Raw genomic sequence first — 9194 nt, forward strand, 5'->3', positions numbered from 1 at the left:
GTATTATATATGAATGCTTAATTCAGGACAAAACTTACTATAAGTGTTGTTTGTATTATTATTATTATTATTTTTTTATCAAAATTGGAATTCCATCTAAATAATTCATGTAATAAAAGATTTTGTAGATTATTAAAAAAACTAATTTTGAATGGGGAACAATACAAGAAACAGTAACACCTAATTAACTATTAAGTTTTCTCCTAGCTAATTCTATTTCCATAACTGTATGGTTTCGTGTTTCTTTGGGAGATATATATTTTTTTCCAAGTCATATTATATATATAATATAAAATAAGACACAAATTGTTGGGTTGGTACAAGATCCTTGATTAGTAACAGCTATGTGGCCGTTTTTTGCCTTTTGCTTTTGTAGTCAAGGTTGAAAGAAAGGTGTAATACTAGTAGGATAGATGAGAAGAGAGAGAGGCTGGAATTTGAGCTTTAGTCAGAAAAAAAAAATAAACCGGGTTTTCTTTCTTTCTATCCTGTTTCTTTGCTTCTCTTTTTTCCTCTCTATCTCTCATAAACCGCCTACATACATGCACTTCTTAAATTAGCAAAAACTTAAAGGTACTATATGTGTGTTTGAAGCAGCTGCTAGCCACCTTTTCCTTTATTATTATTATTTTTTTTCTCACTGCCTTCAGTTAAAGTAGCAAGCTAGATAGGAAATTCTGGTGTTTTCCATGGTTAAAGCAGGTTTATAGCTCAATCCTATTGTAACTGTTTCCTCTTTCCTTCTTCTACTCTTCTTCATCTTATCCTTTCCGAATATTTTCCTTGTTTTCCTGCATATTCTCATCTTGGTTCTGCAGATTTTTTTTTCTTTCTTTAGGACTGATTTTCCTCTCTTTAACAGTCGCGTATATTGCTAGCAAGTTAATATTTTCCATCATTATTTTTTGTCTATATTCAAGATTTTTTTTTTTCTCTTTGTTCACATCTGATGTTGCTGTCTAGTTTCCTCAACCGGATCAGCATCTGCTCGATCAAGTATATATATTTAATTTCTTGATACTTATTAGCCATATTGTTATTGTTATTCTGGTCTTCTTCATCTATCCAAGTTCCTTTGTTGATCATTTTGGAGAGTTTTATTATGTTTTGATGGATCTCAATCGGCTCTTGGATTTTCCTGTGATATAGAGATCAAACAACCTCGGACATGCTCAGTTGGGGACTGTTCCATAAAAAGGGAGTTGCAATAGTATTTGAAGGCATCTGGTTTCATCAAGAGAAATAGCACACGAACACGCACACGCACACGTCACGATGATGAGTAAGATCAGCAACTTGAGTTCTGTAAGCAGTTCTGATCTCATAGATGCCAAGCTTGAAGAGCATCAGTTGTGTGGATCCAAGCAGTGCCCCGGTTGCGGACACAAGTTTGAAGGGAAGCCGGTACGGAAAAAATATCTCAATAATATTCTTTCCTTCACTCAAAAGCCTTTGACAATATGAACAAGAATCATGTCATACACACAAAAAAAAAAGTATAGGGAGTTTTGTTATTGGACTCTAGCTTGTGTAATTCATTTGATGGGGTTTAATTTCCCTTTTTAATTTTATGCTATTGCTATTGCTAAAGTTTGAGCATAATTCTTTGTTAATTAAAGGCATCTGCTTCACCCTCTTTGTTATCTTTTTCCATTGTATTATTCTTCTTGTTCCTCTTATCTCTCTGTCTTTAGCTTTAATTTTGGTTTTTCACTTGAATTTTCAATGGAGACTGCAGGACTGGCTAGGCTTGCCCGCAGGAGTGAAGTTTGATCCCACAGACCAAGAACTAACAGAACATCTTGAAGCCAAAGTGGAGGCAAAGAACATGAAATCACACCCTTTGATAGATGAGTTCATTCCCACTATTGAAGGAGAAGATGGAATTTGTTATACCCATCCAGAGAAGCTTCCAGGTGTGAGCTATACACAGTGTGAAAATATACTAGAAAAAAATAAATTTAATTCACCTCCCGTTAATTTCTAACTCTCATTATTCTCTAACATGCAGTGTTAATTAGTGTTGTTTCTAACTATCTTATTCAAAGTTCCATACTATTTGTTAAGTCCCAGTTAGGTTTTACTATATATAGAGAGAGGGGGCCTCTTTCTTTTAACTGGTTCAGGAAACTTATTTTTTTATTAATTAATATTAGTTATTAATTATTAATTTTTTGTTAGCGGTAAAAATTAAATCCACCATCTTTTTTTTTATCATTAAATTAATCTTATAATTCCACTGTACTTAATATAATATGAAAAAGGGTTTTATTTTTCAGTTCACCAAAGTCGACCTAAGTTTGATTTTGGGTGTGTGATTCATATATGCATCTAATTAACAGGAGTAACAAGAGATGGGTTGAGCAAGCACTTCTTCCATAGACCTTCAAAAGCTTACACAACTGGGACAAGAAAGAGGAGAAAGATTCAAAACGAATGTGACTTGCAAGGTGGAGAAACCCGGTGGCACAAGACTGGTAAGACCAGGCCAGTGATGGTGAATGGAAAACAAAAGGGTTGCAAGAAAATTCTAGTCCTCTACACCAACTTTGGAAAGAACAGAAAGCCCGAGAAAACCAACTGGGTGATGCACCAATACCATTTGGGGCAGCACGAGGAAGAGAAAGAAGGAGAGCTAGTGGTGTCAAAGATATTCTACCAGACACAACCAAGGCAGTGCAACTGGTCAGATAGAAGTGCAACAACTGGTGAAGGAAGTGGAGAACCTAACAACAACAGTACTGGTAGAAGGGACAGTGGAAGCGGAAGCTGTTCTTCTAAGGAAATTGTTACTCACAGAGATGAGATGTCTGCTGTTGTTGGTGTCCCTCCAATGACAGGTTTCACTACTCATCATCCTTTGGATATTCAACAGCTAAAACCTGATCACTTTAGCTTCATCCCTTTCAGGAAAACCTTTGATGAGGTATATATACACTGCAGACACATATACAATCATATATATATATATATATATCATGCATATATATATCATTCATGGTTTTAAATTATGATCGCGTGGTGAACTAGAACACCTTTATATTGAGAGTAATTGTAAAAAAAATGGAATTGATACAGTCACTATTGTAGTCATAGTGTGGTTGCGAAAAGTAAAAAATACCTTGATGTTATGGCCCTAAGTACAATTACAAACAAATATTTAAAATCATGATATCATTCAAATTAAAGTGCTCCCTTGTATATAGATATCACATTTGATTGGACGCTTGCATAGTTATGATTTTAATTAGACACCTTTTTTTTCAAATCAATGAATTGAGCGTGATGTTTCACTTATATAGCTGACCATAAGGAAACACGCAATTCACTGTATTTGAACATTCTTTTGGTAAAATTAGATCGAGTTTGCTTTTGCACCAAAAAGTGAAATTAGGACATGGAAATGGTTAAGGTAGCTGCTGATATAACACCATATTGCTTGCACACACCGCATGAAAATATTGTACGGGCATGACTTAATTATAAATCAGTTTCAACCAACCAGTGCTTGTTTACCTAACGCTGAAAGGTAACACCCACACGAGTTGATGATAGAACAAAGGCAGCAAAGTTAAAGCTAAAATAGCTACACTCAGACCGAGAAAAAAAAAGAGAAAAAGATGAGGTTAATAGTTGACTAGGTATCTAGCTAGTTTAGAAAATTGGGTGATATTTAATATAATATTTTCTTAATTAATGTAATTTCTATTAGCTAACCACAAATCATTCTTATTATAATTAACTTTTAAGATAATTATTCTAAAAAATAATAAATTTATTATATATATATTAATTTGTGATTAAATAACAATATAAAAATAAATTTTCAATATCAATTTATGAATTATTTATTCTTTTTTATTATTTTTAGGATGATATATAAGTGTAACACAGTTTAACAGTTGAATATGATGGTGGAGAATGCAGGTTGGAATAGGAGAGGCTTCCACAGCAAGAGAAGTAGTGCAAGCATCAGGTTCATGTGAAGAAGTGCATGAACGGCAGCGAGCACAACATGTAGCTCATCATCAACAACAACAACATGCTCATCATCATCAAATTTCAAATTCAGCTTTTCATATCAGTAGGCCATCACATCCCATCTCTACCATTATCTCTCCCCCTCCCCTCCACCACACTTCCATCATTCTCGATGACAACAACTCTTACCATGTCTCTAGAATAATGCTCCAAAACGAAAACTTCCAGGTAATCACCACTCAAATCCCACTTCTTAAACATGGTTATATATATGATTATAATTAAATTTCCTCCTTTTTAATTTTCATAATCGAGAACTACTATAGCTAGTACCCAAATAGTAGTCATAATAGAAAAATAGTTAAGAGTACATTGACTAAAGGTTTTAATTGCATAAGAATTTATATCATGAGCTTGACCGTAAAAAAAAAAGTTAAAAATGAACTTATTACAAAAAGTTTTTGAGTTAATTTTATTTTAAAAAAATTATAAGGAGGCTCTAATTTCTCTAAAAAAAGGTTATAATTAAATAGCTTTCATAAGCACAAATAAATTTTGTGTATGCTCCTAAAAGGTTAATAGTATGGGAGGGTTAAAAAAATATATATCTCCTTATTTGACTAATAATAATAAAAGGTGAGTCACTTGGCATGTGAAAATCCAAAGGAGTGTGAGTCTGCATGGTATTGTGCATGAGTCAGACTCAATAGCTAGGCAAGCTTTTGTGAGTGCTTGATAAATCACAAGCATGAAACTGTCTATTCACTTTTTGAATATTGTTGAACACGATGATTAAGATTATGTGTGTTTTGAATTTGATTGTTGACCTTGGAAATGCATATATGGTATTTGTCCACTTGGCAGCAACAACATCATAAGCTTGGAGGAAGGTCTGCGTCTGGTTTGGAGGAACTAATCATGGGTTGCACTTCAACTGAAATCAAAGAGGTAAGAAAGAAACAACTTTTTGACTCGGAATTATATGAACTTTGTGTGTCATAATGCCTAGAGAAAAGAAAAAAGAGGGCAAGGAATGAAAAAGAAATGAAAACATTTTTTTTGTTTGCTTTTATATTTTTTGAGGCTACGTTTTTCTTCCATTGCATAGAGGGAGAAAAAAAATAGTACAAAATGTGGGTCATCGGTCGATGCCGCAAGGAAGTTTAAAGGAAAAATACCTTCATTTTTGAATTGTACAAGAGATAGAAACTTCTACAAACACCATTTTTTCTTCCCATTAAACTACTCCTAAGTCCTAATAATATTCAATAGTTTTATCTTTCTTTTTTTCTTATTCTCATAAACAAGCTAACTAAGGTTGGGAAAAGTGAAAACAACTTTATTTTGTTTTATTTTTTCATTACGGGCGTGTTAGGCAAAACGCCCATTGACGTTTGACACTTTTGACCATGATCGAGGTGGAAAGGCATCTACTTGATGAGCCAGTTAATTTTCATTTTCCTTAATTATAGTTCCAGTCAATCTCTATATGATATGTAATTTAATATTTCATTTTGTTAGAAAATAATCAAATACTAACACTCAACTATATATTTTGATGTGAAGATTAGTTGGAATCATAAGATAGTAATAATTTCTCTTTGTTTCTTAAGATTATGATTATAATATATTATAGAAACCCTAATCCTAATATTAATTTTCATTAATATTCGATTCCCTTACAGGAGTCGTCCATCACAAATCCACAAGAAGCTGAATGGTTGAAGTATTCTTATTGGCCAGACCCTGACAACCCGGATCATCATGGGTAGAAGAGGGTGAACCCAACAACAACAAAAAAGTAAAGGAGAGAGAGAGAGAGAACTGTAGAGAAAAAAACAAAAACCATATAGGCAGCATCATAGTCATCATCATCATTAATGCTTGAAGCCTCCCTCAAGTTTCCTTTCAACAAAATGACCAAGAAATAATATCCATAGTTTGCTCTCTTTTTTCTTCTTTTCCTATCTGTGGAGGCCAATTTATAAAACTTTGGTGACTCTCACTGAAACTATAACAGTGTGCTGCAATGGGACAAGCTGGAAAGAAAGAACAAAGAGTAGAAGAATGTAAATCAAAGAGAAAGAAAAGAAAAGAAAAGAAAAACCCAAGAAAGGCTGCTGTCACTTTTGACACATGGAGAGGGAGAACCAAAGACCCAAAGTAAATGTATCCTACTGCATGAAAATCACCACTATTTTGATTAATTACTATACCATATCCCTCCTATAATTCTTATTATTTTATTGTTTTGAAATGTTTGCATAATTTTACTTTTCTTGTTTTTTTTATACCAGAAATATACCAATGAGTTTGTGCAAAACTGCAAACCACCTTGTTACTTGTGCTGTAGTTATTCATCACTTTGTTGTTACACTAAAATATTAATTGTTCTTTATATTTATATATAATTATATTCATATAGAAAAATGAAATGTCCAAAAGAGTTTGTCATTGCGCTTCACTTTCTACTTCTATTCACATTTTTGAAAGGTTTAGCTAGAGGGGAACCATGTAGCTTTCGCTTTCTCTTTTAAAAATGTACATTACCGAAAACTTTACGTGGAACCTCAGGCGGTGCAAGAACACAGGTTAAGTTACTCTCGTGGCCTGATCAGTTAAACTACTCCACTTTACATTAAATCAGAAGTGACTGTTACAAAATTATATATACGTAATGAAAATGGATAAAATCTAGTATAATGGGGGAGAGGATAGGAAAAAAGCAACAACTGATTAATTGAATGTCTCAAGATGTTTAAATCCACTTTACTCGAGATTTAATATATATATATATATATATATATATATATTTTTTTTTTTTTTTTTTTATATATTATATATATATATATCCTAATAAAATATGGAATTATCGTATATTTTGTTAAGTTAATGGTTGTATATATTAAAAACATGTTATTTTAAATGTATATGCTTAAAGTATTATAAAAAGGCAAGCAAGAAAATATTACTGTTGAATTAAGAGGAATGACGGAACATGTGAATCATCTAAGGCAAAATGTTGTTCTAACTGAACTAATTGTCTGTAGTTTAACTACATTAGATACTATAAACTTAGAAGTAGAGTTTTAATGACACATAAATTATCTTATCTAACTCAAATAGAATTAACCAATTAATTTAGTCTGTATTCTGCATTTATCTGATCTCATGCACATCCATTACCATATATAATTTTTTTCACACCACGGCTACGTACAGTAAGCTGCACTAAATCTCCCTCGAAGCTTTACTGGTGCTGATGTCTTCCCAGTAGAAAGAAAACTTACTTTAGGAGATGAAGTTCAAGAAGATCTTTTTGATTTTGATGCGGGTCCCCTTAAACTGACCAACGATCTCTTCTTTGAACTGTAACGTTATATATGTAATATATATGTACATGAAATATGTATACGTGTATGTGTGTGTAAAACTATTCACTTCTAATTTAAAATGATTTTGGAAGTTTCACTTTAATTACTTCATTCTAAAGGAATCTATGGACAAATATATTTGTGTGTTTTAGAGACGAGGGAACCGAAGTTCAAATTTATTATTGAAATATTTTTTAGTTTAATTTTGAATATAACAATACAAGGCTACGTTGCGTTTATTCGGTGAGATTCTTTATTTGATTTCTCATTTAATTTTTTAGAAAGAGAGTGATACTAGGAGACAGACACCTCTTTATTACTTTATTCTGCGTTAGATTCGATCTTTTCCTGCAGTGTTACAGAGAAAAGATGAACTAATCTCATCTGAGAGAGAGAGAGAGTAACGTGCATGTTAATGCTATCTTTTCTTTCATGGGACATGCATGATAAAGCTAAAATCAAGATGAAGAGGGGGCAACTTCATTGTAATTTCTGAAGGGAATAAAGAGGGAATATATAAGAAGACAAGAATAAACTTTTTAAATGCTTTTATTTCTGTGCTCTTTTTAAATTACTACGTATCATCCCAGAACTCCTACCTTCGCTAAGCATTGGGGTTCGTGTGTGTGAAAGAGATATGTATTGAGAAAAAGAAAGACAACCATTTATAATAAATAGTCATATATACATGCATCTCATTAATTTATTAAGTACACTAGCTAGAGTATAATGTGTAAGAGAATCTTGTGTGCATAGGATTAAGCAATTAGATTTGTGTGCATGTTCTAATAATATAAATAAATTAAACAAGAATAGAAAGAAAAGAGAGATGGTGGGTTGGTGACATGAAATTAGCAAGATGAAGTGTCTCTTTCCACATGCAATTTAAAATTTAAAGGAGGCCTAAAAAGGTGATATTCAGTTTCTTTCACTTTATGGAAGATTTTGGATGCTTTTGAGGGGAGGATATATGGAGAGAATGGTAATTAATAGCAGTTAGTGTTATGGTTAGTTTTCTTGGTGTGCCAGAGATTTGGTCCCATAAAGAACTTGCAGGTGGAATGGTGGTTGTGCAAAGAGGAATATAACAACATGGCTCTTATCCAACTTTTTTGGATTCTTCCACATGGGCCCAGCCTTGGGCCTGCTTCCATTTTCAAGACCCTACCAGTTTGGGGTTTTAATTTGATTTCACAGCTTCGATCATTTCCCTCCAATTATTGCTTATTATATATATATAAATAAAGAATTAGTTAGTCGAATGAATCAAGCTGAAATCATAAAAGGAATTACTTGTTAATTCAGCCACTTAATTTGAAAATTAAAAAATTGAGCTAAAAGTCTCAAAGATAGATGCAAGTGGGATTTAAATTGAAGATGAGTTCACGTATTGATGGATAAGATTGATTGCATAGGTGAGTTTTGAAGAATCCCATGATCTAGGAGCAGTTCCTAAAAAAAATAAGAACCTGGGATGTGTGCTGAAGCAGGATTTGAATAAGTTAATTTAGATTTTACAATATAAACATCTAGTTATTCTTACCGAATTCAAGAGGCAAAATTTTCCTCTTAGCAATCAAATCATTTGATTAAAACATTCAAATTATTTGGAATTGTGTTAGAGCAGTTGTAGTGAAGTTCTACTCTAATTGTCAATTACTCTCTGCGACAATATCTCTTAATATTTGAGTTTGATTCGTGTGAAAAATAGATGAATTGCCATTTACACCATTCCATGCGAGTTTTTAAATTCTTCATTTTCATGATTCGATTGAGAAATAAAATGAATTTGTCTAGCTATATTTAATATTATATATACAAACAGGTATATATGTAATG

The 9194-nt window shown here is 32.5% G+C and overlaps 1 protein-coding gene across 3 annotated transcripts; it reads left to right on the top strand.

The window, feature by feature from the left end:
• Positions 1 to 374: 374 nt before the first annotated feature.
• LOC114418884 (NAC domain-containing protein 75-like) lies at positions 375 to 6379 on the top strand. Of its 3 annotated transcripts, none has more exons than XM_028384426.1 (7): positions 375 to 573; positions 1150 to 1404; positions 1739 to 1916; positions 2343 to 2926; positions 3928 to 4209; positions 4846 to 4929; positions 5667 to 6379. In XM_028384426.1, exons 2-7 carry the CDS (start codon positions 1276 to 1278, stop codon positions 5751 to 5753), a joined length of 1344 nt encoding a protein of 447 aa, XP_028240227.1. In that variant the 5' UTR covers positions 375 to 573; positions 1150 to 1275; the 3' UTR covers positions 5754 to 6379. The 3 variants fall into 3 exon arrangements, with proteins under 3 accessions (XP_028240227.1, XP_028240226.1, XP_028240225.1); XM_028384425.1 differs by lacking the exon at positions 375 to 573 and adding an exon at positions 580 to 702; XM_028384424.1 differs by lacking the exon at positions 375 to 573 and adding an exon at positions 712 to 996.
• Positions 6380 to 9194: the final 2815 nt, after the last annotated feature.

Source organism: Glycine soja, chromosome 7, assembly GCF_004193775.1.
Source record: "Glycine soja cultivar W05 chromosome 7, ASM419377v2, whole genome shotgun sequence".
In the NCBI taxonomy this organism is placed as follows: Eukaryota; Viridiplantae; Streptophyta; class Magnoliopsida; order Fabales; family Fabaceae; genus Glycine; species Glycine soja.

Excerpts from the sequence above, each read along its gene's own strand:
- LOC114418884 (XM_028384426.1), top strand. The coding sequence starts at position 1,276 with ATGATGAGTAAGATCAGCAACTTGAGTTCTGTAAGCAGTTCTGATCTC. Across the intron at positions 1,405-1,738 it reads ACAAGTTTGAAGGGAAGCCG|GACTGGCTAGGCTTGCCCGC; the intron begins GTACGGAAAAAA and ends TGGAGACTGCAG. Across the intron at positions 4,930-5,666 it reads CTTCAACTGAAATCAAAGAG|GAGTCGTCCATCACAAATCC; the intron begins GTAAGAAAGAAA and ends ATTCCCTTACAG.